The sequence below is a fragment of the Neomonachus schauinslandi genome, chromosome 2 (genome assembly GCF_002201575.2).
Source record: "Neomonachus schauinslandi chromosome 2, ASM220157v2, whole genome shotgun sequence".
NCBI lineage: Eukaryota > Metazoa > Chordata > Mammalia > Carnivora > Phocidae > Neomonachus > Neomonachus schauinslandi.
This window is the reverse complement of record NC_058404.1, coordinates 39,347,864-39,375,611: the sequence shown is the minus strand read 5'-3', so window position 1 is coordinate 39,375,611 and position 27,748 is coordinate 39,347,864. Positions and strand designations below refer to the sequence as shown.

General features: G+C 40.8%; 1 protein-coding gene and 1 non-coding gene across 2 annotated transcripts; both read right to left on the bottom strand.

The window, feature by feature from the left end:
* Positions 1-16,494: 16,494 nt before the first annotated feature.
* Positions 16,495-27,460, bottom strand: SMIM19 (small integral membrane protein 19). The gene is made up of 4 exons (XM_021681545.2): positions 27,298-27,460; positions 23,125-23,262; positions 21,464-21,588; positions 16,495-17,016 (listed from the first exon to the last, which is right to left on the bottom strand). Exons 2-4 carry the CDS (start codon positions 23,256-23,258, stop codon positions 16,952-16,954), a joined length of 324 nt encoding a protein of 107 aa, XP_021537220.1. The 5' UTR covers positions 23,259-23,262; positions 27,298-27,460; the 3' UTR covers positions 16,495-16,951.
* LOC123324251 lies at positions 20,697-20,860 on the bottom strand. The gene has a single exon (XR_006539730.1). It is a non-coding gene; the product is annotated as a U1 spliceosomal RNA (small nuclear RNA).
* Positions 27,461-27,748: the final 288 nt, after the last annotated feature.

The following is a 27,748-nucleotide window of genomic DNA, read 5'->3' as shown; positions in this document are numbered from 1 at the left end:
TTAATATATTAAATTGTGTCATAATGGCTGCAAAATATGAAGCAATTCTTTAAAGGCACTTAAGACCAGTAGCCTAACGGAACATGGCACATACCATAATCCCTGGCACAACTCAATACCATTTCTAATAGCTGGATGATATTTTCAATAAAATAAAGAGCTAGCGTCTTCAGTATCTTAAAAAAAAAAGCATTCTAGCAAGTAATGTAATGTTAACATGGTTCTTTGGCTTTAGAATACATCCCTGCCAAATGAGCATCAATCCTCCAACCTAATCTCTGGGAAGTCTTGTTGGAGAAGACCACATGGACATTCCAACCAGAGAGTCTGTTTGTCTAGATTGTGTCTGGGCCTCAATGCCATGTCCCCGTGGATTAATGAGAAAACAAGCCATTAAGCCTTAGGACACAGGGTACAAAACGAGACACAACAGCCGGGGGCTGAGAAAGAACAGGGGGAGAGGCAGAGGGAGAAAGCAACACTAGAAAACTAGGAGCAAACAAGAAAAAGGGCTTTGTGTATTCTCAGCATTGGCAACTCCCTGAGATGGGTAGATATACAGGAAAGAAAAAAGAGTGCTAATTAATATTCAGGTTACGGAAGCCAAAATGAACAGTTTCTAAGAATAGAGGTAATTAAATCTCTGCACATACGAAAGAGAAGCTAACAAGCACTTATGGGCCATCCACTTCGTTGGACCGGTGAGCTTCATGCCTTTAAGATGACAAGTTTTCCATCGATTCTGTCACTGCAAAGAAGTGGCCGCAGCCTGGCCTGGCTGTCCTACTTCTCAGGGCCAGGCCACTCTGCTCCCCCACCTCCCGGCTGAGGCAGCGCGACGCCGTCTACCAGTTGGGCCAAGCTATTAGTTTCACAGCAGAAATCAGTTTCAGCTTTAGGGTTTACAATTCCATTGCACCTCTACCCAAAGCAAATCCTAAATTCATCAAAATTAAAACTCAGAATATAGTTGGAAAAATGGTGAGTTATGGGGGTACAAACTCATTGTAGAAACCAGAAAAAATATAAAACAAATTTTGAAAAATCATCCATATTCCCATAAACTCAGAGTAGTTGCATTCTTTGAAGAGTAATCTATGTATAATTAGGCTCTAAATTTTCATAATAGTCCTACGAAAGAGAACTGTCTGAGCCACAAATGCTGCCGAAACTTTACCTTCTAGACAGGATCAAAGGATAATGACTCTATTCTTCAATTTCAATGTACCTTTTTCTTTTTTTTAAGATTTTATTTTTAAGTCATCTCTACACCCAATGTGGGGCTCGAACTCACAACCTAAAGATCAAGAGTTGCATGCTCTACTGACTGAGCCACCCAGGCACCTATCTTTTTTTATGAATGCCTTTGATATTTAAACTCCAGAGTTCTGAACAATATTCTGTACAATAAAAAAAAATCATATAGAAGCTGCTGCATGGGAAAAAAGACTACGAATGTTAAATATGATATATTTAATTCCAGAGTCATTTCTGATCTTTATTAAATGTACTCTGTCATTCTTATACAGTAGTTGCTTGTGTCTGCATACTATTTTGCATTCTGCTTTACTCACTGTATGTTATTTTATATATACATGCTCGTTTGCTAAGCTGCCACTTCCCCCCGTCACTCTGGTTTTTTTTAAAGATTTTTTATTTATTTATTTTTTGACAGAGAGAGAGACAGTGAGAGAGGGAACACAAGCACGGCGAGTGGGAGAGGGAGAAGCAGGCTTCCCACGGAGCAGGGAGCCCGATGCGGGGCTCGATCCCAGGACCCTGAGATCATGACCCGAGCCGAAGCAGACGCTCAATGACTGAGCCACCCAGGTGCCCCCCTCACTCTGTTTTTAACTCCATGCTGCCATTGGTTTTGTCCTGGCCAAAAATCTTCTCTTGATCCTCCATTATCTTTAGAATCAAAAGCAAATTCATGACACAGAAAGCCCTTCCAACCTCGTCTCTTTACTTTGTCCCCCTCCTCCTGCACCGGATGCAGAGTATTATTGCAGGCTTTGGTAAGCACTGTGAGAATGCTCTCCAGGATGGATGCCTCTGTCCTGGAGCCTATAGTCCCACAGCCCTGGCTCACCCCCGGCACACTCTCCAGCTTGCTGATTTTGCTGGTCTAACTGATGCAAAATGATTGTGGGTGAATGATACTTGATGCTTTTGGTTTTCTCCCGTGGTGATTGCTTATTCACAATGTTTCCCCATGATTTTTTCATACTGATTTGCCTTAGATCCTTGTCAGTTTTAGATATTGCAAAAGTCTTCCCTTGGATCTGTCAAGACTTTATCCATAATGTTTTTCATTGGAGAGGAATACTCAATTTTGATATAGGTTAATTAATATAGTTTTTGCTTGCTTCTACTTTGCAAGTTGTAATACTCATTCTTCAAGATTGTTCTACTATAATTTCCTCTGTGAAATTAGTCATCACCTCCTCTTGGAACCTGGAAGACTTTTTTCACATTTCTTTCATCTTACCCTCTTTTATTTATTTATTTATTATTTTTTATTTTTTTAAAGATTTTGTTTATTTATTTGACAGAGAGAGACAGCGAGAGAGGGAACACAAGCAGGGGAAGTGGGAGAGGGAGAAGCAGGCTCCCCACCGAGCAGGGAGCCCGATGCGGGGCTCGATCCCAGGACCCTGGGACCATGACCTGAGCCGAAGGCAGACGCTTAACCGACTGAGCCACCTAGGCGCCCCTCATCTTACCCTCTTTTAAAGAATTTCTTTAGACGTTCTGTCTTGTCTTCTGAAGTCTGACCTCTTCCAGGACAGGAACTGGGCATTATTCACTCTTGAATCCCTAGCGGTCTGACTAATGGTAGTTCAGTGTTGGTGGAATGCATGAGTGACCCGTGTTAGTGGCCATTTCATTGTTTGTGTGGAGTTCTAGTAAAGTCATTGCCTCTCACTTCTACGATGCCTTCCATGGTCTCTTTTGTCCACAGTTATTTGGCATTGGGGCTCAGACAGAATGAGTCCTTTAGCATCAGATGCCAGCCACAAGAGACCTGGAAACATAGGGCAGCCGTTCAGGGGCATGAATGCAGATTAACAAGGAGTGGGAGATGATCTGCAGAGAGAAGAGAGCAAGAGTCCATGGGGGCAAGGGAGAGAGACCAGGCTTTCATTGGTTCTTGACAAGTTTTCTGCTTCTGATCCCTCATGAAGTTTTGGATGCATAAGACACCTGTACATTCCTTTACCAAGAGAAAGCTTTAAAAAAAAAAAAAGATTTTATTTATTTGCCAGAGAGAGAGAGAGAGAGAGAAGGCACAAGCAGGGGGAGTGGCAGGCAGAGGGAGAAGCAGGCTCCCCGCTGAGTAAGGAACCCGATGCAGGAGTCGATTCCAGGACCCTGGGATCATGACCTAAGCTGAAGGCAGATGCTTAACTGACTGAGCCTCCCAGGCGTCCTGAAAGCTCTTTTTTTTTTTAAGATTTTATTTATCTATTTGAGAGAGAGAGAGAGAGTGCGGGAAGGGGTAGAGGGAGAGGGAGAGAATCCCAAACAGATTCCACATTGTGTGTGGAGCCTGATGAGGGTCTCAATCTCACCACCATCTCAGATGATGAACTGAGTGGAAACCAAGAGTCAGACACCCAACTGACTGAGCTACCCAGGTGCCCTGACCAAGAGAAACCTTGAGTAAGTTCCTCTTGTTTATAACCAAAATATCCCAAAGGTACCTATCCATATGTTTTCTACATAGCAATAGAATAATTGCAATTTTCACATTTTTCACTGGAGATAATAGTAACTTGTTCAATACATACTTATTATAGCTAAGGCATCTTTTTGTTCTTTTAATAACCACACAAAAGTGGACTCATATTCAACTTGTCACCCACTGATCTCTTTTTAACTGTCTACACTTTTTATTCCTAAGTGGGTACTACCATGTTTACTGTGACTGAAATCATGAGGCCTCTTTATGGTTAGATTCATCTTTTTGAATTAACCATGTTGATTATGTGTATGGCCATGTAAACTTTGTTGCTGTCTAAGATGATATTAATTCCACTTTATATTTACAGTTGTTGGCATCCAAAATTTTTACATGAAAGTGGAAAACTCAGATAGCAATTTGGTGCATTGGTAGAAGGACCCAGTAAAAATGTAGGACACTACATTTACTTATATGTTACTCATTTACTTATATGTTAATTCTATTTAATGTGTTTTAAAAATATAATAAAACCTCCCTAAGTCAGTCTTCTATGACTTCACCTTTGTAGTAGTTCATACAGTAACTGGGTTGAGTGAATTTTTTATTAAAAAAATTTTTTGTACTGTATAATAGAACACAGGCACCAAAATCCAAACAAAACAAATATATAGCTCAATGAGTAATTACAAGACAGACACACCCTTATAATTAACCACCCAGGCCAAGAAATAGAACTTTGCCATCCACCCTGGAAGCTGCCCCCTGTGCCCCATCACAATCACAACCCCCTAGAGGTTAATTTTTAATTATATAAATGATAAAATGATAGGTAAGCAATAGTGTAAATAATTTCAAAGAGAATGTTTAATGTATCAGGCTAATTTTTCATTTTTAAAATAATTTTTAAATCCTGCTTGTAGTAAAAAATTTACGGTAATATTGGAATACTCATGACTCTGTATGGTTTATTGTGTACTCTCTATAGATAGGAGATAGCCAGGTAGATAGACAGACATGAATATAGTTTTAATATATTATCCTAGGTAGCCAGACACTCATATAGTTTCAATATATTATCCTCACTACACCCTGCAATGTGTTATTTTAACAGATGAAGAAGCCAAAATCAAAGATAAGGAAATTTGCTCAAGGGACAAACCTAGAATTGAAATCAAGTAGATCTAACACTCCTTTCCAGTATATCCTGCTATGATAATTCTAAGTGGTTCTTATTTGTTCATTAAAACAGGTTTGCCTGGGGCGCCTGGGTGGCTCAGTTGGTTAAGCGACTGCCTTCGGCTCAGGTCATGATCCTGGAGTCCCGGGATCGAGTCCCGCATCGGGCTCCCTGCTCGGCAGGGAGTCTGCTTCTCCCTCTGACCCTCCCCCCTCTCATGTGCTTGCTCTCTCTCATTCTCTCTCTCTCAAACAAATAAATAAAATCTTTAAAAAAAAAAAAACAGGTTTGCCTGTTATTTTATGCATGTAGTTTTGTTACTGTATGCTATTGAAAACAAGAAACTTTTATTTTTAAAATCATGTAATACAAATATTTCACTTCTGAGAATGGTCTTTTTTCTTGATTTATCCTTGTATGTGCTTCACTTTATTCTTAGCCTAAATTATATAGCCTGGCTCAAAGCGAGTATACAACAACAACAACTCTTATGGAATCCATATTCTGTCAGACACCAGGCCGAGCAGTTAACACTGGGAATTTCATTTAACCCTGAAAAAGGTTCTTTGAGATGGGCATTGTTCTCTCCATCTTAGAGGTGGGGGCACAGGGTGCTGCTGGTAAGAAGAGCTGGATGTATCATTGGCCACAGTTCACAGTGCTAGCCCTTCCAACGCATGCCCACTCTACACTGTACACCACCTGACTTCCGGGTCTCTGTGGGCACCCGAACTGCAGGAGACTTTTTTTTTTTTAACTTGAATATGCTTGAGTCACTCAACAGAACATAGAGCAATAAAAGAGATACACTGGGTGAAGCAAATGAACGAACCCCGAGTCCTATCTGTGCTCCCAAGACTGTGTCTCTTGGCTTTCTTTCCCTAATTTACAACGTGTCAGGGTAAGTGTTTTGAGGGAAAAGGTAGACTTCATCCAGTCATCAATAGAAAGCTCTGGTGGCTGCAGTTTCCATGACTCACAGAAAGGATACACAGGAGAAGAGGTACTGAAAACTTCCTTTCATACTTAATCATTACCATGGATATTTTTTAAAATATCAGACTGTTACGGCAGAGTGGCAATGAAAGAATAACTTTTTCAATATGAACTGAAGTTATTTTGAATTTAGTTTGTGCAGCAACTTATGTAAACCTGCCTATCACTGTAAAAAAGCTTGTCTTCTGTGTTTTCAAAGTCATAATTTAAATGACAACCAAATATGTTAAGTGGCTTTTGTAAACTTGCTACAATCTTTGCATGCCCAGACTTGTCTGGTACAAAATGTACAAAACAGACGTGTGATTTATAAACTATGGAGTAGTCAAATGAATACAAAGAAAATGAAAAGAATTCTCTATATTTGAGTGTTTGGGAGTGATACTTTAAAAATATTGTAAGAAAAACTTATTTGCTGCCATTTGTTTGACTTTTATCTCAAACAGATTGAATAAGGCTAATAAATTAGGTATGTTAATTATTCCCCATCAGTAATATCTGGAAACAATGCTTGAACCTCCAAATCATTTTGTTTCTATTATGAGGATCACAGAAACATAGAGTGGAAAGGATCTCAAGAGAGAACAAAATTCTGGTTTTTGACATTTGACATTGGGCTGCTGCTTAATTTCTCTGCACCCATATTTCCTTCTGAAAAAATGGAGATTTTTTTTTTTTTAAAGATCTTACTTATTTATTTGACAGAGAGAGACACAGCGAGAAAGGGAACACAGCAGGGGGAGTGGGAGAGGGAGAAGCAGGCTTCCCGTGGAGCAGGGAGCCCGATGCGGGGCTCGATCCCAGGACCCTGGGATCATGACCTGAGCCGAAGGCAGATGCTTAACGACTGAGCCACCCAGGCACCCCTGAAAAAAAATGGAAATATTATCATTACCTGAAGGATGACACAGAAGACTGATGATTCTTGATATAGTCAAAGTGAGTGATGACCTAGCTGTGTGTTCAGAGATGACAATTTGGCCTAGATTACTTGATTCATGTACTTTTTAAGTTTTCATTGGCTAACTGCCTTCCTGGTATCGCACAGAAAGCTAAAGAATACATACATTATAGGGCGCCTGTGTGGGTCCGTCGGTTGAGCTCTTGACTTCCACTTGGCTCTTGACTTCCACTCAGATCATGATCTCGGGGCCCTGAGATCAGCCCCTCCGTCAGGCTCAATGTGGAGTCTGCTCAAGATTCTCTCTCTCCCCCTCTCCCTTTGCCCCTTCCCCCTGCTCACCCACGCACGCACACACTCTCTCTCTTTCTAATAAATAAATAAAATTTTCAAAAAAAAAAAAAAGGAATACTTACTCTAGCAGCCTGGAAGCATTAGGGATTCCATTCTTGTCTGATTTTGATCTTCAAACTTTTAAATATATAAAGTAGTTACACAGTGAAAGAATATTGAACAACAACAACAACATTGCCAAGGATCATTACATTTCTCTCCAAGGGGCTCAGGTATCATATCATTAAGGATATGACCATCCCTGGGGTAAAGGCAGTCTTATTCCCATTTAAGAAATGAACAAATTGGGGCCTAGTAAGGTTAATGATATGCTCAAATTCAAATAAATACAGCCCTGAGCAAAACAAGGCTGGAACTCAGATTTCAAATTCTGTCTTCTATTAACTATAAACTGTTACCTAGTTCATTTTTTAATCTATATTGGTGCTTTTTTTTTTTTTAAGATTTTATTTATTTGAGAGCGAGAATGAGAGACAGCATGAGAGGGAGGAGGGTCAGAGGGAGAAGCAGACTCCCCGCCGAGCAGGGAGCCTGATGCGGGACTCGATCCCGGGACTCCAGGATCATGACCTGAGCCGAAGGCAGTCGCTTAACCAACTGAGCCACCCAGGCGCCCCTATATTGGTGCTTTTAAAGTTGTCTGGAAACATACAAAAATGTAGAGTTGCCTTTGTAATAAGTGGGACTTTATACAAACTAAATCAAATTCAAATTTTATTGTAACTTCTTGGGAGAAGGATGAACTAGATCCTTTTGATTGGCCCAAAATGACTAATTATAATAGAGTTCAAAAGGAAAAAAGATGATTTGGACCACAAAGTGACTTCACTCCATTCAGAATTGTTTCAAGCTAAATTTACACTCAGACAGCTTGAAAAAGCCAATGTCAAGCTCAGTCAGAGCTGCCGGCCAACAGAACGGTGTCTGCATTTGTCATATGTTGGTTAACACATTCAGCTGAAATTTCTCCACAGCTCTAACTACGGACTAGTGTTTCTAAAAATGGTTTAATCCTTTTAAAGCAGATGAGATTTGCCAGGGTCCTTTTTTTAATAAACAAAGAAAGGGTATGTTTTACAAGTATTAAGTTAACAGAAGTAAGAATTGTTATTAATTCTCTTTCACCATGGCAATGGGCCACAGGCCATTAAGCAAGGCACCTAAGAAGTCGCCAAAAACATCCAGAACCTTAAGTGAGGTTAGAATGCAAGTAAATAAGCAAATTGTGAGTAAATAAGTTTCTAACCACTTTTATTCATTTATAATTTGTAGATAAATGAAAATCTGTCCTCGGAACTGGTGTTTCTAAAACCCAATCTCCAGTCTGCTGCAGAAAACCCCACAGGTGTTGAAGATGAAAAGAGAAGCTGAACTCTGATGATCCAAAGTCTCAAGGAAGAAAGGGAACAACTGCTTTCCCAAAAAGATTTGTTGGTAAGAGCGCTGACAGCCCGAAAAGGGTGCTTGACGTTTGTCTGCAATGAGCCAGGCCAGCATCCCCTCCTATGTTCTGGACTGTTGACATGTTTCCTCCCTCATAATTGATTGCCAATCAACAATATTCTGTTGATTGATATTTTGCTGATATACAAGACAGTAACCACATGTTCAGTCTTGCTTAAGAACTAGAGATTGTGGAAGATGGTGACTTAAGTAAATTCAAGATGTGCTGCTGTGGTAACTCGCTAGATCTGAACATGACAAGGGGAGAAATTAATTTGTAAAAATGATCTCCTATGCCAGGTCTACGCTTTCAAAAAACAGAATTGGTCCCCTCAGGATTGTCTGAATACCAACTGGCAAATTCGTAGATTAGCTGTAACCTTGTCCCAGTCCCAGGCCAGCTGCCTTCCCTTCGGAGTTCAGATACTGTGTACTTGCTGGTCATTATCATTAGGTATAATGAGTTTACAAAATTGCAAACCAATTAAAATGCCGGCATAGCAAAACCAGTTTGGAAAGGCAAATGTATAACAAATAAACAAAAGTTAACATTTGTGGATTGTTTGCTTTTTTGGATTTTCCATGTTACCACTTTCATTGGTGTAATTAATGGAGATTTGATTGTTAAAAACATGTTTTAAAGATTTATTTATTTATTTGAGAGAGTGAGAGAGCGTGCAAGCAGGGGAAGGGGCAGAGGGAGAGGGAGAGAAGCAGACTCCCTGCTGAGCGGGGAGCCCAACACAGAGCTTAATCCTAGGACCCCTGAGATCACCTTAGCCCAAATCAAGAGTCAGATGCCCAACTGACTGAGCTACCTAGGAGCCCCTTGAAAAATAATTATGTATTTTTAAGAAATTGTAATGCCTGAAATGTATACAGTATATTGTGTTCTGGAAGATTGTGGAGAAAAAAATCCATCCTCCTTTTTGCTTTATGGAGGGTATTAATATATACAGCCCACATGGCAAAGCACTAAGGTCTTCTGCCAACAGCCTTGTGAGGGAGCCATCTTGGGAGCAGCTTCTGCTGCCTCAGCTGAATGCAGCCCCAAACTCACTGCAACGTCATGGGAGACCTGGAGCTACCCAACTGCACTACTCTTGAATCCTTCAACTGTGGGATCATGTTTGTCATTTTAAGCCACTAAAAAAATAAATAAAATAAAATAAAAACATTGTTGGGATTTAACCACTTTCACAAAGTACACTGGGCTTCTAGAAAGAGCTGCAAGAGCGGTAGTATCACTGTTGCTCTCTGTTGCACTAGAAAAATAAAAAAAACTTTCAAAACTGTTATTCCCTAGGCCTGACTCCTTCCTGGTATAGCACAACACTGGATTTGACCTGATCTAATCAAGTAAATATTTGTTAAACACCTAGTATTTGCAAGGTACTCTAGTAGATAAAGGAAAAAGTTGACACCAGAGAAAAGAAACAGTCAGTGATTACTTGTGTCTGTGTTTTTTTTTTTTTTAAAAAACAGTCCTAAGCCTTAAAAAAAAAAAAAAAAAAAAAGCATTAATAAACAGTGTGTTTGTCAGAAATTGCTTTTTTATATACCTGCCTTTGTACCTCTCCTGTTTGCCCCTGGAGATATTTCTTCCCACCCAATCTTCACATTTCTCAATATTGCAAAGGTGCAGGACTGGGAGACTCACATTGTTCCCTTTTACTCATTTGTAAAACAGTACTCAAAAGATCATTAGCTGTTATCATCTATCTTGCTGCCTCACAGAGATGTGAAATAAAGCAGAGTTGACTGTGCCCTGTTTTGACAGATATAATTTGTTTTTTTTAGGAGTTCCAATGCATTTAACAATTTTGATGGGGAAAAGGTGACATTCTGATTGCTAAACTAAGATGATGGAGGAGGGCAGACCTGGAAATGGTAGCCAAATGAATAGGTGGAGTTTAGCTAATTGCTTATATGATATGAGGCCTTAAGAGGCCATAAAGCCTCTTATCTCTAAAAATTACCACTGCTCTGTAACGTCTGAAATCTTCATATCTCTCCAGTTAAAGGCTCTGTTAAAATGCAAAACAAATGCCCTGTGAGAAGTAACATTTTAATTGTTATGGGTCATTTATTCCTTTGTGGAAGTGTGTATTAGCTTCTTTCTTAGCAGTAGATTTTGATGGAGAACAGAATATTGAATGCTGTGGGATGAAGTAGAGAAGAAAGAAGCATAATGTTATCCAAGACCCCTTTGGACACCTTGTCTGTTCTTCAGTTTTGCCAAGGATTGGTATGACAAATACAAAAAAGAATCTGGTTAACAAGAAATTGATTTACAAATATTTTTTCTATAATTAAAAAAAACCCTCAAACTTCTAGAAAAGTTATAATAGCACAAGAAACTTCTATATATTCTTTATCTTCACTTGGTAAAAGCACTATCATTGCGTCTCCCCAACTATTCATTCATTATATCTAGAGTTTGCTTAGATTTGAGTTTCTATCTGCTATCATTTCTCTTTTGCCCAAAGAACTTCCTTTAGTATTTCTTGTACAGCAAATCTGCTACTGATAAAGCCTTTCAATTTCATTTATCTAAACATATTTGAATAGCTACTTTAAAGTCCTTGTCTGCTAATTCAACATCTGGGTTGTCTTGGAGCCAGTTTATATTGACTATGTCAATATAGTCTTGACTATGGACTACATTGTCCCATTTCTTCTCTCTCTTTTTTTTTTAAGATTTTATTTATTTATTTGACAGAGAGAGACACAGCGAGAGGGAACACAAGCAGGGGGGAGTGGGAGAGGGAGAAGCAGGCTTCCCTCCAAGCAGGGAGCCCGATGCGGGGCTCGATTCCCATTTCTTCTCTTGACTATGGATCTCAGTTTCCTGTTCTTCTCATTCCTGTAATTATTTTATTGTATTTTAGACATTGTGGGTGATATGGTACAGAGATTCTAGATTCTGTTTTCTTCCTCTGAAAAGTGTTGTTTTTGTTCTAGCAGGCAATTTGGCAGGACTCAAACTCCATCTGTTATGGTGGACAGCAGTTGAAGACTGCTTATTTCTTTCAGTTTCTTAGCTGTTTGTTTTCTGCTAGGCTCCTTTCTGCCAGAGTCTGTGATTATAGATTTGTAGTTCAGGGATCAATCAAGGACTTGTCAGTATTTATATGCAGATTTTGGGGTTCCCCCTTCTGTGGTTTGCTTCTTTCTGTAATGTTCCTTCTCACTTTCCAGTCTCTCCAGAAGCCCTGAATTCTGTCCTATTCCTCAAACCTATTTCACTGTAGCTTTCCACTTGAGTTCTAGCTATCTCAGCTATTAGACTAGGAAATACCTTCAGGCAAAAAACCATATAGACACAAACCTCAACCAATGCAGTCTTTTTCTTTCAAGGGTCATTTTCCTTCTGATTTGTCTGCTTATGGTTACCTTCAAATAGTTGTTTTTTATGTTTTGTTGTGAACTCATAATCATTATCTGTAAGAGTTAGCCTTATACAATTACTCTTCCATTGCCAGAAGTAGAACCAGATGCAGAATACTTTTTAAAAACATAAAAAATAAAACATCAGTTCCACAAATTGTTACAAGCAAATTAATTAATTCAACAAGAATTTACCAGGCATTTACTTTGGGCTACTTACTATGCTAATACCAGGTGCTAGAAAGCATTTGCGATCTAAGAATTGTATTTTATTTTAGTCCACTTGAATGGACCTGGTTTTTTAAATCTCAAAATAAAATGTTATTCAGAGATACTTGCGATCACTTCCCCCAAAATGAATACATTAAACACACATTTACTTGTTCTGTCATGAATACTTTACCTTTATATGGTGCATTTTTTCAAGAAATTCAGATTTCTGAGGCCAGAAGCATTTGCAGTTAAGTTTAACAACACCAACAGTTGGTTACAGTTAAAAACCTCTCTCTCTGTTTTCATCTTATTTTTCCTTCCCTTCCCCTATGTCCATCTGCTTTGTTTCTTAAATTCCGCATATCAGTGAGATCATATAATTGTCTTTCTCTGATTGGCTTATTTCGCTTAGCATAATACCCTCTAGCTCCATCCATGTCATTGCAAATGGCAAGATTACATTCTTTTTGATGGCTGAGTAATATTCCATTGTATATATGTACCACATCTTCTTTATCCATTCATCTGTCAGTGGATATCCGGGCTCTTTCCATAGCTAGGCTATTGTGGACATTGCTGCTATGAACAATTGGGGTGCAGGTGTCCCTTTGAATCACTGTGTTTGGATCCTTTGGATGAATACCCAGTAGTGCCATTGCTGGGTCGTAGGGTAGCTCTGTTTTTAACTTTTTGAGGAGTCTCCATACTGTTTTCCAGAGTGGCTGCACCAGTTTGCATTCCCACCAACAGTGTAAGAGAGTTCCCCTTTCTCTACATCCTCACAATCTGTTGTTTTCTGAGTTGTTAATTTTATCCATTCTGAACATGTGAGGTGATACCTCATTGTGGTTTTGATTTGTAGGGCAGACCATAAGAAACTTTTAACTACAGGAAACAAACTGAGGGTTGCTGGAGAGGAGGTGGGGGGGGGTAGAGATAATTGGTGATGGGCATTAAGGAGGGCACTTGATAGAATGAGCACTGGGTGTTATATGCAACTGATAAATCACTAAATTCTACCCCTGAAACTAGGAAAAAAACAAAACAAAACAAAACAAAACAAAACCCAACTTTCTTCAGCTAGTTTGAAATGTGTCAAAATGTTTTTCATAAAAATCCCTGTGGTGGAGCCACTCTTTCCTCACAGCGAAACCTCTGACCTTCGAAACTAGAAACATCAAAAATAAAAGTGAACAGGGCGCCTGGGTGGCTCAGTTGGTTAAGCGACTGCCTTTGGCTCAGGTCATGATCCTGGAGTCCCTGGATCGAGTCCCGCATCGGGCTCCCTGCTCGGCAGGGAGTCTGCTTCTCCCTCTGACCCTCCTCCCTCTCATGCTCTCTGTATCTCATTCTCTCTGTCTCAAATAAATAAATAAAATCTTTAAAAAAAAATAAAAAAATAAAAAAAATAAAAGTGAACAACACAGAGGGCCCTCAGCATCAAATTGGGGGCTAGACTAGTACCCATAAGCCTGGACAGTGAGCAGCCTCCCTTGGATTTATCTCCCCTTCCTACCTAGAATGTGGGATGTTACTAATCTATATAATCAGCTTTCGTTCTTTACTATATCTGAATAAAATAAAGGTGGAGAATACATCAGTATGAAATCCGATGCTAAATGCTCCTCATTTATTTTGGGGTGAGAGGTCAAGGACAGGAGGATGAGCTGCTGCTGAGTTTCCACATGGCCTCAGGAGTTCGTAGGGCTTACCCCCTTGGTTCTGGAGCCTCTTGCCTCATCCTTACTCTCACATCCTCATTCAAGACTGCTGTGCATAGACTTGCAGGAGGCTGAAGAGGGACAAGAAGAGGGGTAGGAAAATTTTCTTGCTTTATAGTTTTGTATAGGTTCGGCTCTGGCTTTAGTGGGGCGGGGGGTGGGGGGATCCACCGGGAAACAGATTTAAGACTAAGCTCGAGTTCCCACTCTGGGATCCTCACAGTTTTACATAGGCTGGAGGTGAGCCAAGTGTCCTTTCTATTTCCATTTGGTTTTTCGGCCCCTATTCCTGTTCTGATTCTACTAGACTAGCATAGCCTCTAGAAGATCACAAGCAGCTAGCACAGTCTATACACCACAACTGCTTGTTGAACTAAGGACTTGGCTCAATAGAATATACTTTTGTCCCTCCCCCCTTTAATTATATTTTCTAAGTTAAATGTATTCTCATCTTAATCATGGAAATGACTTCTATTATGGTAATTTTATCTATTTCTCCTCCCTCCTTAAAATAGTTCTGACATTACAGCAATTCAACTCTGCATTTCATTTATGAATCATAAATAATTCCACCTGAATAGGTCAATAGCAAACACCTGTGCCCTCTGGAGGCTCACGTCTTCCCTTAGGGCAGCCAGCTGGCGTTAGCTAAACGCCCACTGATTTACCGCGATGGAGCTGTGCGCCCACAGCGAGGCTGACCAGTGCTTACTGCTGAAGATCTGCGTTAACAAGAGAAGAAACGAGGAAAAGGAGAACACGAGTGTTAGTTACCAGTTTATTAGTCATTCCAGTTTTCTTCCAAAGAAAATAGTTCCACTGAACCCTTGGATGGGTGGGGTGGGGGGGGGCAGAGGCGGAACAATCAGCTGGTGTGGGCTTTGAAGTGTGGCTGCAGGGCTTCCAGCCCTTTCCCAGCTCAGCTGTTGAAGCAGGGCAGCAACTTCAAAGGCGGACTTGCTGTTGTTCCTGCCGGGGGTGGGGGGTGATTCCCATCAGTTGGCTTTAGAGAAAAGATGAGGAGGAATTTATCCTCTTCCTTGCCAAGGTTTGATGCTCACCAAACGATCTACCAGCTTTTGGTTCTGACTGTCTCTGTCTAGTGGGTGCAGATCAACGACAACCGCAGTCAATTTCTTTGGGATTTACATTTATTTATGTACACTATTTTTACAAATCATCTGAGATGGCCAGTTTTGTAATTTGTCCAGATTGTGCAACATGTCAGTGATACAAGGAAACTGCTCCTGATTACATTTTCTGCTCAAAGACATATAAAGTGGCTTTCCTAAGAGCAAAGCAGAGTTTAAGAAGACTGCCCCCTTGCTGCCCTACGACCCCCTGCCCGTAATTATAACTGTTTACATCCTAAAGTCAGTTTTTCATTCTGTGTATTGGTAGTGCATTCAGACTCTTCTGTGAGTCAAGAAAGAGTTATTCCATTTAGTCAACAATTCACCTTGTACAAGAAAGACATTTTTGAATAATATAATTAAATTAAAAGCAAATGTAATTTCCCTCAATAATTTTATTTGGTCTAAACCTTTCCATTTAAAATTTATGTTCTTTACTTCACAATTATAAAGGGAAAAGGAAACAATCCTTGAAATATTAACTTTTTTTTAAAGATTTTATTTTTTATTTATTTGACAGAGAGACACGCAGCAAAAGAGGGAACACAAGCAGGGGGACTGGGAGAGGGAGAAGCAGACTCGCCGCTGAGCAGGGAGCCTGATGCGGGGCTCAATCCCAGGACCCTGGGATCATGACCTGAGCCGAAGGCAGACGCTTAACCGACTGAGCCACCCAGGCGCCCCTAACTCTAACTCTTAAAATTAAGAATAGCTTTGATTCAAAAACTAATTCTTGGACAGTGATGTGGACAGGTAAATTTCCCTGCCACTACCTCCCACCAACTTTTATTTAAATAAATATGAAAAATTAGGTAAAAACATTTCAATGTACGGTACAAGATATGAGAGTCTTCAGGGAAGTTTATTATGCTAGAAAAGTATAAGTAACCAGACAGTCACATTAAACAAGAGTTACATGACCAAAAAAGCAAGTTGCCAACACTAGTAGAGAGGTGCCCATTTATTCAGCAGCATCGTTCCAGCATGGCTCTAGCATGGTCCAAAGAAGACTGTTCTGGTGGGAATGAAACTGTGGGATTAAAAAAAAAAAAAAAAAAGCAAACAAACTCCTGGGAACACAATGAAGGGAAAACATTCCAATCACAGAAAGCTTCCACAATTAGCAGATGGGCATGCTTCATGAAGAGAGTAGAAAAGACAGTCTCCTGTGCAAGTTCGGAAGAAGCAAAGATCGTTAATTCAATTAAAGTGCGGTGACGACAGCAGGGAGAACACAAATCCGTCCACTATCCATATTACATTCATCACAGAATACAACTGAAGAGGATTATGTTCTTCCAATGATGGGATTTTTACTTTTTTTTTTTTTTAAAGATTTTATTTATTTATTTGACAGAGAGAGACACAGTGAGAGAGGGAACACAAGCAGGGGGAGTGGGAGAGGGAGAAGCAGGCTTCCCGCCAAGCAGGGAGCCCGATGCGGGGCTCGATCCCAGGACTCTGGGATCAAGACCTGAGCCGAAGGCAGACGCTTAACGACTGAGCCACCCAGGTGCCCCGGGATTTTTACTTTTTAATTTTGCAAAAATGTTTAAACCAAAGTGGCATAATCTCCAGAGTCTCACTTCCAAAGATGTATTTTTATTCCTGACTGATTGTATCCTGAAGAAATCAAAGGTCTTCACAAGGCAAAATCACCATCTCTGGTTATATTCTATCTTCTAAGTATGTGCAGACTCTCTGCGTCCAGGTATTTTGACTGCTCCCCCCCCCTTTTTTTGTATAATAAATGACTTGGAGATGTAATTTTAAAAAGCAAAACAAAACAAAACAAAAAACTGGGAAAAATGACAAGTAAAATGATTTTAGGGACATAGGGTTTAAAAAGAAAATGCTGTTCATGGATTTAGTATATTTAGGAGCTTACTACCACACTGCTGAACCATTACTTAATGTTGTTCATTTTCTGTGATTTTATTCCAACGAGAGTTGCACATTGTCAGCTTGGTTTTGTGGCTGTTGATAGTCATACTTCCTTGCTATTAAAAAACAAAACAAAACACAACAAAAGAAAGGGATAAAATTAATAAAAATAGCAAAATAATTATTAGCTAACATCATTAAATTGCAGTCAAGTCATGATTCTCAGTAAAGAATTAGCTTAGAATTAAATATTTTTTTTCATTAGAGGAAATTTATTATACTTTGTAATCCTTAATTTCTCAACACTGCTGATATCCATTTTTATATATTTACTTTATTATTATTATTTGTATATCAGGATTATTCAGAGCTTTAAACTATAAGGTAACCATTAATTAAGCTATTAAAGTTAATTAATATTTTTAAAAAAGATTTTACTTGTTTATTTATTTGAGAGAGAGCATGTGTGCACGAGTTGGGGGAGGGAGGGGGGAGGAGCAGAGGGAGAAGGACAAGCAGACTCTGCGCTGAGCGTGGAGCCTGATGCGGGGCTTGATCTCACAACCCTGAGATCATGACCTGAGGCAAAATCAAGTCAGATGCTTAGCGACTGAGCCATCCAGGCGCCCCAAGTTAAATTAACATTTTATAATTTCCTTCTTTCTTATCTCCCACTTCCACCTTAAGATAAGTTAGTAGTAATGCTTTTGTCCGCATCATAAGGAATTTGTATTTCAACTTTTAAGTCTAAGAGACTTATTATTGAACATTGTCAGTGATATAAACTAGAAGAAAAACAGATACTCATTCTGTATTTTTTTTGTACTTCTGAGAAATGTTTATTGAAGAAGAATGGTTTTAACCTGCAACTAGAGAAGGTATGGAGTTAAAATCTTTGTGAATATCATTCCTTGCCTAGAGTTAAAACTTTCACTCTGTTCTTTAAGTTTTAACTAGCCAAGAAAGAGATACTATTTATTTATGCTACTCAGGGTGCATCCAAATTTTTGTGGCCTAAAGTTTATACAATTTTGGGAGTCCTCTTTAAGAAAAAGAATTTTGTTATTTCCTCTTGAACCGCCAGACTGTCAGGACTATATAGGTCACAAACACTAAGAATGATCCAATGTGATGGGATTCATTAAATGTGCAAGTCCACACATATACTATTTATAAGAAAAATGGCTTCTAAAGATGTTTGCATCCTAGTCCCCAACATCTGTGAATATGTTACTTAACAGGACAAACAGGACTTTGAAGATGTGATTAAGGTAAGGATCTTGCGAGGGGGAGATTACCCTGTATTATCTGGCCCAACCTAAACACATGGGCCTTAAAAATCAGAGACCCTTTCCTTAGTGCAGAGAAAGACTAAGAAATAAAAAAGAATGATCAGAAAGATTAAATGCTGCTGGCTCCCAAGATGGAGGCAGAGGGCCATAAACCAAGCAATGTGGTGGCCTCTAGAAGCTGGAAAAGGCAAAGTTACAGACTCTCTTCTAGAACCTCCAGAAAGAGTACCCTACTGACACCTTGGTTTCAGACTGTTGTAGGACTTTTCCACTACAAAACTGTAAGATCGTACATTTGCGTTGTTTTAAGCCACAAGATTTGTAGTAACTTGTTACAGCAGCAGTAGAAAATCAACACACCTTACAAACACAGGAAATCTGATAAAAATGATATATTTTATGGCATTGCCATCAAAGAAGAAAAAAACCTGTACACTTGGTTTGTAATAGTATATTTATGTTACTGAGTGTATTACTGATAGGAAATAGCTTTGTTTTGACTGGGCATCCATGGAAACTTAATTCTTTATAATTTTCCATATAGAACTTCTGGCTCTGTACTTTTGTTTTTTAGTATTTAAGTTTTTTAAAGAACTTTTTTTATCGTGGTAAAGTATACACAAATATTGCCATTTTAACTATTTCTCAGTGCACAGTTCATAGTGCTTTGCAACCCTCACATCCTCCATCCACAGAGCTCTTCCGATCATCCCAAACTGAACTCCACACCTATTAAACAATCACTCCCCACTCCCTCTGGCAACCATCATTCTACTTTCTGTCTCTGCGAATTTGCCTCCTATAAGTAAAATATGTGTTCTTTTGTGACTGGTTTATTTGCCTTCATAAGAATAATTATGAAGCATAATGTCCTCGGGTTCATCTGTGCTGTAGCATGTGTCAGAATTTCCTTCCTCCTAAAGACTGAATAACATCCTATTGTATTTCTCTACCACATTTTGTATATCTGTCAAGGACACTTGGGTTGTTTCCGCCTTTTGGCTATTGTGAATAATGCTGCTATGTTAAATTTTACTTCTTATTTTGAACTGGTAACATATGCAGATGGTACAAAATGCAAAAGGAACAAAGAGGAAGCAGTAAAGAGTGTATCTTCCTCCTACCTGATCAATCCTGCAGCTACCCACCCACTTCCTTCCCCTAAAGGAACTGCTCTCACTAGTTAAGATAAAATTTGTGCTTAAGACTTTAGAGGTTCTGGGCGCCTGGGTGGCTCAGTTGGTTAAGCGACTGCCTTCGGCTCAGGTCATGATCCTGGAGTCCCTGGATCGAGTCCCGCATCGGGCTTCCTGCTCGGCAGGGAGACTGCTTCTGCCTCTGACTCTCCCCCCTCTCATGTGCTCTCATTCTCTATGTCTCAAATAAATAAAAAAATTAAAAAAAAAAAAAAAAGACTTTAGAGGTTCTACTTGTGTTTATGCATGTGTGTGTTTATGTGTATACACACACACAGACACACACACACACTTTTCTATTTTTCACCTGAAATTCTATTCCACCCAAGACATATACTAGTGATATCTCGGTGATCATCCTTTCTTGCTTCTTTTTTTTTTTAATTTAATTTTATTATGTTATGTTAGTCATCATACATCATTAGTTTTTGATGTAGTGATCCACGATTCATTGTTTTCGTATAATACCCAGTGCTCCATGCAGTATGTGCCCTCCTTAATACCCATCACTGGGCTAACCCATCCCCCCATCCCCCTCTTGCTTCTTTCTATGCACACACACACCTGAGTTTTTACTGTAGACATCTTTAAAAAATGTCCAGTCTTTTCCCCTTAAATCCCACACAATCCCATCAAGGTAATGAATGTTAATAATCTGATGCATATCTTTCCAAGCCTTCCTCCATGCTTGCATAATTATATAGAACATTTATATTACACATAGATAACACAATGGATATTTTGGTCATTCGATTTTATAAGAGTAGCATCCTGGTATATATACTATTTTATCTTGCTCTTCTCACTTAATAATACACCTTGGAAACCACAACTCATTCTTTTTTTTTTTTTAATTTTTAATTTTTTAGAAAGATTTTTATTTATTTATTTGAGAGAGAACACGCATGAGCAGGGAAAGAGGCAGAGGGAGAGGGAGAAGCAGACTCTCCACTGAGCAGGGAGCCCGATGTGGGACTCAGTCCCAGAACCCTGAGAATGACCTGAGCTGAAGGCAGACACTTATCTGACTGAGCCACCTAGGTGCCCAACCACAACTCATTCTTTTAAATGGTGGCATAAAAGGCTGTGGCTTAGATGTACAATTCATTCTGGCTCCATACATTTTAAACTTTATTTCTTTTCCCTGACATACATACTCATAGTGTTCAGTACTATATGACATACTAATATTGAGTCATGAACTCTGGCCTTGCACATTGATATCGCATGCCATATTCCTGAAAGCTGTTGGGTTTTTCGTTCGTTTGTTTGTTTGTTTTTTAAGTAGGCTTTTTTTTTTTTTTTAAACAGGGGAAAGCGCGAACGCAGTCCCCCACTACCACAAATTATGCAGTCGAGTTTCCCACATTTGGGGAAATCGCAGAGGTCAGCACATCCGGAGTACAATGGATAAGCCTCGCCCTGGGAAAACCACCTTCGTGATCATGGTATCTCCCCTGCCAGGTAAGTAGGCTTCATGCCTAGCATGGAGCTCAAGGCAAGGCTTGAACTCATGATCCTGAGATCAAGACCTGAGCTGAGATCAAGAGTGGGATGCTTAACAGTCTGAGCCACCCAGGTGCCCCTGGAAGTCATTCTTATTTTGCTTTGGCTTGCAGTAATTTAGTTATAATAGAAATGACTGCAAACTCCATAAATACAAAATTCAAACACAAACTAAATGCAGCTCCAACTCAACCTCAGCCAGATCCCCAAATGCTCTTGGTCACTTCAATGCTACTCCACATGAAGGGATGTGCAGAGGAGGGCAAATCAGAAGAGATAGCAATCTTAACTGATGGTTAAAATATTGAAATTGTGCAAAATTTAGAAAAATATCATCATATGAGCACATTTCTAGGGCTGTTCTCAGGGTCCTGGAAGGGCCCCGTACAAGCAAAGGGTCCGGAAGCTTCAACTTCACAGCAGATCTGCCTTTGCTAATACTGTGCTGAGCATCTAAAAAGGGCATTACGTTTTCATTACGAATTATTTCTGATAACCGTTTGCTAATCGAACTCAATTCCAAAAAATCTATTTTAAACATGCCTCCATTCAACACAGAATATACTTACAAATGGAATACATTTCCAGTTGCTGTCTTAAACGGATTTTGCTTATTGTGTCATAAAAGCTGGGCTCTGATAAAGTGTCTGCTGTAGGTGGCACACTGAATATCCTCATAATTTTTCTTTTATTCCTAAAACATAAAACCAATATGTAAGGGAGATTTATATTAATAGCTACAGGACCGTACTGGACTCAGGACCATAGTAATCAGAAGCTACATTAAAAGGACTTAAGTAACAATGAACTCATCTTCTCTTTTGTCTCTGTTGGATGCTTCCTTGGCTCAAGTGTTCTTCCCTTCACTAAAAAGTATGAAGCTGTCTGTGTACGGCCACAGGGCTCGAAGAAAGTGAAGAAAGCTGAGCACAGCCACTTCATACAACAAAGTGACGTACCTCTGCTGTGCTTCCACTCCTGTCCCCCTCCAAAAACGGCTGTGTTTCCACTCCTGCCCCCTCCAAAAACCACTGTACTTCCACTCCTGCCCCCTCCAAAAGTCTTATATGGCAAAATGCACCAACTAGAAAACATCTTCTTTTTCTCCTCCCTCTGGTGTCATCCAAATAAAGCTAAATTACTGGGTTAGAGAATAAACAGAATGCGAGTGGACCTTCATTTTGGAAAATAATGAATCACCACATTTCTTAAATACAATAGCATGGCCTTAGTGGGTCCATCTACTTAAAATCAACAACAGTGTCTCTCTGTTTTTAAAACAGGATGGTGGGGAGGAGGTGGGGGCTGTTTTTGGAGGAAAGCTGTTACCTGTGGAGCCTTCTCTCAGCCACTCCTGAGGCCAGGCTGCCAATGGGCCAGCTGCTCTGGGGCTCATGCGGCCTAGAAGGGCAAACCTGCCTGTCTGAGAGCAGGTGCTCCCCGGGCAAACATCAATTATTTCTCAATTACTAATTACTCTGATCTATGTAATGCTTTTCTAACCTTGGTAGAGAATACCAAGAAGCATGTGGCTATAAGGAGAAGCGACTTGGTCCAACTAATACCGTTTTTCCCTCAAAGCACCTACCTCTCTCTATATAAATATTTAAAAGAAAGGAGCCAGGGAGTATGGAAAAGAATAAAATATGCTACAACATCTGGAATTAGAGCAGGAAATATTTATTGAGGATTTACCCTATGTGGCACACCAGGGACACAAAGGTTAAGGGTCAAAGTCCTTGTTCTGAAGGGACTGGAGTTTTTGTGGAACAGACAGACAAGTCGTCAGATAATACCATTATTATTCAGTAAGTGCTATGATACGGTTGTGTCCAAGAATCAGAAGGGAAAACTTAAAATGTGTGAAGAGAGAATTGCTAAAGACATAGGGATTAGGGTTTCTGCATTTCAGGGACACAGGCCAAAGAAATACGCTCATCCAAGAGTGACAGCGAACCCAGGCTGGATGACCAAACTGAGCTGTATTAGAAATGATAGAATGGGAAGGCAAAGCCAGTCAGGGTGCCCAGAGCTGCACTTAAATCTCCAGCTCTTAAAGCAATGGGCTCTTCAAAGCCAAACTGGCATCCAGGGCTCGAGAACAGACCTGAGGAGACAGTGCTTTCCTAGCAGGAACAAAAATGCTTATGAAATTATTTGTGTGCATTTAATTCGGAACAAACAAACAAACAAACAAACGTGTCAACTTTTGAAATACTAAAAACTTTACCTCTTGGCATACATGAAGAGAACAAAGCTAACAAGGATCACTACCAGGTAAACATTGGTGGCTTCGTTCCAGGCCTCATGAACGCTATAATCCATAGAGCCATCGTCAGCCATCACCCCGTAACCTCCAGGCATGGGGCTGGAAGAAAGAGAAGAGAGCAGGGTTTCTCTTAGTTAGTGGTGGTACGACCGTCTCTGCAGAAGGGCTGGCAAGCATATGGCCTACTGGCCAACTCCAGCCTGCTGCCTGTGTTTGGATGGCCCAGGGGCTAGGAATGGTTTTACATTTCTAATCGGACACATTTTAAATGGCTGTAGGTACCTGTACAATATCCTTGCTTTTTGCTTCCCAGCCCTCAAAGCCGAAAATATTTACAATCTGGCCCTTTAAGAAGAAGTTTGCCAACTCCTGGTCTAGATGACTAGGGTGTGTAACATATTTCCCCTTATTTTTGATTTGGAAATATTTTATCTTCTGCATGAAGGTGAAAACTGGAGTTTAAAAATCCTATTACAAAAAGATAACAGAAAGGATATATGGTTGAAATGTTATTGCCCAGTTTCTGAACTGTAGCTATCACCCAAATGAAAGCACCCAAATATTTGAAAACACAGACCCAAGCAACAGGCTGTGATATCAAAAAATCGTGTTGTGCTCATGACCGTAGCCTAGAAAAGATGAGACAGCCATCACAACACTCTTCCACTAGCCTCTCCGGCAAGTGGAAAACGTTCGGAGCTTTATCTAGTTTTGGCCTCCTGGCCAAATGTGCTTGAAAGAAGCTATGGGATAAAAAGTTACTTTTTGCTATTTACACAGCTGTGACTTCTATTCAAGGAAACGCATTCTTTGGACATTCCCACAGAAAATAAGAGTGGTAAGAGCAAGTGTATCAAATAGCAAGTAAAAGAGTAATTGTTTCCTCTTTGTGTTTGGAGTTAGTTGAATTTTTCCTTGAAGAGAAAGTTCCTCCCTTCTGTTGGACATACAAGGTAAGTCTGATAAGTAAAATGACCTAATATGTGAAAGAAAACCAAAAGCATTTTTTTAGACATTCTATAAGGAGGAGGAGAAAAACTGAACAAGTGATAGGTGATCAATGTACTGTAGCTTCTAGGAATAAGACAGTCATTTTCTAATTCCAAGAAAAAGTATCTGAAATGTCCAAGAAATTGTTTTGCAATTTTTCTCTAGACATCCTACAACAATGAAGGCATTGCAGACATTCTTGCACTAAGATATCTTCCAATCTCCTGTAAGCCTCCAAAATGTTCTGTAATGTAGATCTGGCTTAGTAAGTTAGTAAGTGTACATTAAGGGCAGTGTCTGTTTGCTTTCTTATAGCTTACCTCTGCATAAAATGAATAAAATTCTCCTGTAAGTTTGCTCCTAAGCCAGGTGGCATGTTTTCCCTGTTCTGACATCTGAAGTTTTTGTCAGATGTTTGGGGACATATTGTATTCATTTACAATAAAGTGAGTATCATGAATGATCATTTAACTTAAACTCTAGACACTGAGGTCAAGAGTGATCTCTTTAAAAGACCTATTGGTGTCTGATGAATATAAAGACTGGTCTTGTAAAAAAATTAGCCAAGTAATAATAAAAACAGAATTTACTTTAAATCATAAAAATTTATACATGCAAGATCTAAATATTATTTAAACATCACACCATACCCAATTCCTTGATATTAAAGACTGGCTACGGATTTTCTTTTTTTTTTTTTTTTTAAGAGAGTGGGACAAATAAATAAAAAAATTAAAAAAGGGCACCTGGGTGTCTCAGTTGGTTAAGCGACTGCCTTCGGCTCGGGTCATGATCCTGGAGTCCCGGGATCGAGTCCCACATCGGGCTCCCTGCTCAGCAGGGAGTCTGCTTCTCCCTCTGACCCTCTTCCCTCTCATGCTCTCTGTCTCTCATTCTCTCTCTCGCAAAAAAAAAAAAAAAAAAAAAGAGTGGGAGACACAGGGAGATTTGGTATATTCACAGTTTTAATTCTTATTCCTTAAAACTGAGCTCGAGTTTCTCTGAAAGTAACATTATGATTCATAGTAAGTTATCAGCCTATTTTAGAAATGGAAACTTTTGGACGACAAGACGTTATAATTGTCTTTATGATTTATGGAATCTAGAATTTTACTCATGCTGAAAAGTAACAACAACGAATGTGTTTTTGGCAAAGAGAGATGACTTTGGATGTCTGATTTGAGATGCTGCAGAAGGACACTGACGATTATGCCACAAGGGTGGTAGGTTTCAGGATTGGGAGCTATTAAACTCAGGAAGAAACAGGGAACATACAGCAATGGCCACTAGAACATTTTGCAGGTGTCCTTTACCTGACAAATCACGGAAGTGTTTCCTACTTGTTTTCTAACACCTGAATGGATCTGAGCCAGGTTAATTTCTTGCTTCAATTTCTCACAAAATTCTGTTCATGGGCCACTTAAAAAGAGGGATATTCCTACAGGGCTTGTCTTCATCCTGCTACAAATATGCCAGTCTTGAATTGTATTTAGAGAAGGATTTTGAATTACCAGTGACCCAGAATGGTAAAATTTTAACATGAATTAAACAACATGTATTATACAACATCATTGGTATGCAATGACACTACCATCCCACAGTTCCAGGGACACGCACTTGAATTATTTTTAGTACTGTAGTTGTGAAAGATTTGCACCGAGGTAGGCCTTTCCTGCCCAGTCCTCCATCATGACCAATGGCATGACTTTGCTAGACTGCCAGGAATAAGGAATGGCCTTGTCCAGAGTCATAGTACAGACCCATGGCCCACATGTGGCCTGAACTCTGACCGTCACCTAGCACGCTACAGTCTAACCAAGTGTCACATACACACTTGCTAAGCAGTTACTTCATACCACCACAGCCTTCTTCTAAAGCAAAATGCCCAGGGGCATTACAATGGTTCATTCCTGGCAAGTTAATGCTTCAGCAGGATCACTAACGTAGCTAGCCATGTGCTTGGATCGTCATTCAGGGCTCTTTTGAGAAAACTGAACATTTTTCACATATTTTTCCTGGACACTAATGCCTGAACCATTTCAGTAAGGAGCTGAATTAAGACCCAACTAAAACAGTATCCAGAGACAGAGTTCCCATAATATGGCAATTAGGGCTTGGTTTAATTTGATAAACTTTTAGGTTGAGAACTAGGAGAAAATTTTCCAGGGATCAAGTGACTATATCATAAGTTTTAAAATCAGTTTCCTGATTTTAGGTTCCTGATACCATGTCTAGGTGGTTCTAAAATTGAGTATCACTTGTCATTATGCCTTAAATATTATCATTTTTGTCTCTTAGACCTTTGCTATCTTAATACAAATTCAGATTAGAATCACTTATACAGTTCCTTACAACACAATCCACTGAATAAATGTAATTTTCTTTCTCTGTCCTCTGCAACACTGAAGGTTCGGGTTCCTAAAGCAGAAGGGTACAAGGTAACAGGCCTTCAACCATGAGGAAGACGGCAATTTGTGGGTTTATGAGTGGGGCAGTCCACATACTTAATTTTTGTAACCACCCTGCTGGGAGGCACTGAATTCCATTTTACAGAAGAAACCGGGAAGGTGGTAGTGGTGGTTATGTAACTTGCCCAAAGTTGCACAGGCTAGGGTTGTCACATGTAACTGACTCCCAAACCTGAACCCTTCCCAGTCGTGACCCCGGTTCTGGGACACCCGCTCCTCCCGGAAAGAAATCCAGTCGCGCGGGTATAAAACATAATCCCCTCCCGGTAAGTGACCACAGTAAGCCTCCAGAGCTGCTGGGACATCTTTTGCGTTTCCGCCGCTCGCAGGCTGCGGAATCACCTGCGGAATCTTAAAAACACTCGCGCTAAACTCCAGCCGCCCCGGGGCCGTCTCGCCCCCACCCCTGCTCGCGTTGCCACGCGGCTGCTTCGGTGTGTTGTCTGCATCTCTGGCACTCGGAGCCCTACTATTCCTTACGACCCCGAGAGGCTCGGAGCACTGGCTGCACGTGTAGGAGCCTCAGAGGCCGGGGCTGGGGGCGCGCGGCGGGCAGCGGTCCCTCCCCTCCCCCGCGAGGCCCCGGCGGGGCGGGGCGGCGCGCGGGCGGGGGGGCGGGGCCGGTGACGCGGCCCCGCCTCGGGCCCGGGAGGCGCGGAGACGCGGGTCCACTCACGCTGCTGGCTCCGGAGGCGGCACGCGGCTAGGCTACTCCGCTCGGGGCTCTTTCCCCCCCGAGTCGGGGCCGGACGCGCGGGACCCGGTTACCGAACGGACCTGGACGACCTCTGCCTTCGTCATTTCCTGCCGGCCCGCCGGTTTCCGGATGAAACGAGGAGCCAGGTCTTTCCCCCCGCCCCCCTTTTCAGTTTTTGAACGGGAGCGACGCAGCGACGGCTCCGGTGCCGCCCCCGGGCGCGTGAGTGGAGCCGGGCTCCCTTCCCCTCCCCCCGCGGCGCGTCACCGCCGTGCCCCCCCCCCCCCCCCCCCCCCCGCGGCCCCCGCCCCGAGCCCGGAGCCCTCGCGGGAGGGCTGGGCGGGCCCGGGGCGCCGGGCGCTGGTGATGGCGGTGGGTCTCGCCGCCCCCGCCTGGAAGTCCACGTGGGTGTAGCTGTGGTGTGCCAAAA

What these genes read in the sequence shown, in the direction of transcription:
- SMIM19 (XM_021681545.2), bottom strand. Translation starts at nt 23,258, where the DNA reads ATGCCTGGAGGTTACGGGGTGATGGCTGACGATGGCTCTATGGATTAT. An exon ending in CTCTTCATGTATGCCAAGAG is followed by an intron (nt 21,589 to 23,124) that starts GTAAAGTTTTTA and finishes TTTATGTTTTAG; the next exon opens with GAATAAAAGAAAAATTATGA. An exon ending in ACTGGAAATGTATTCCATTT is followed by an intron (nt 17,017 to 21,463) that starts GTAAGTATATTC and finishes GTTTTTTAATAG; the next exon opens with CAAGGAAGTATGACTATCAA.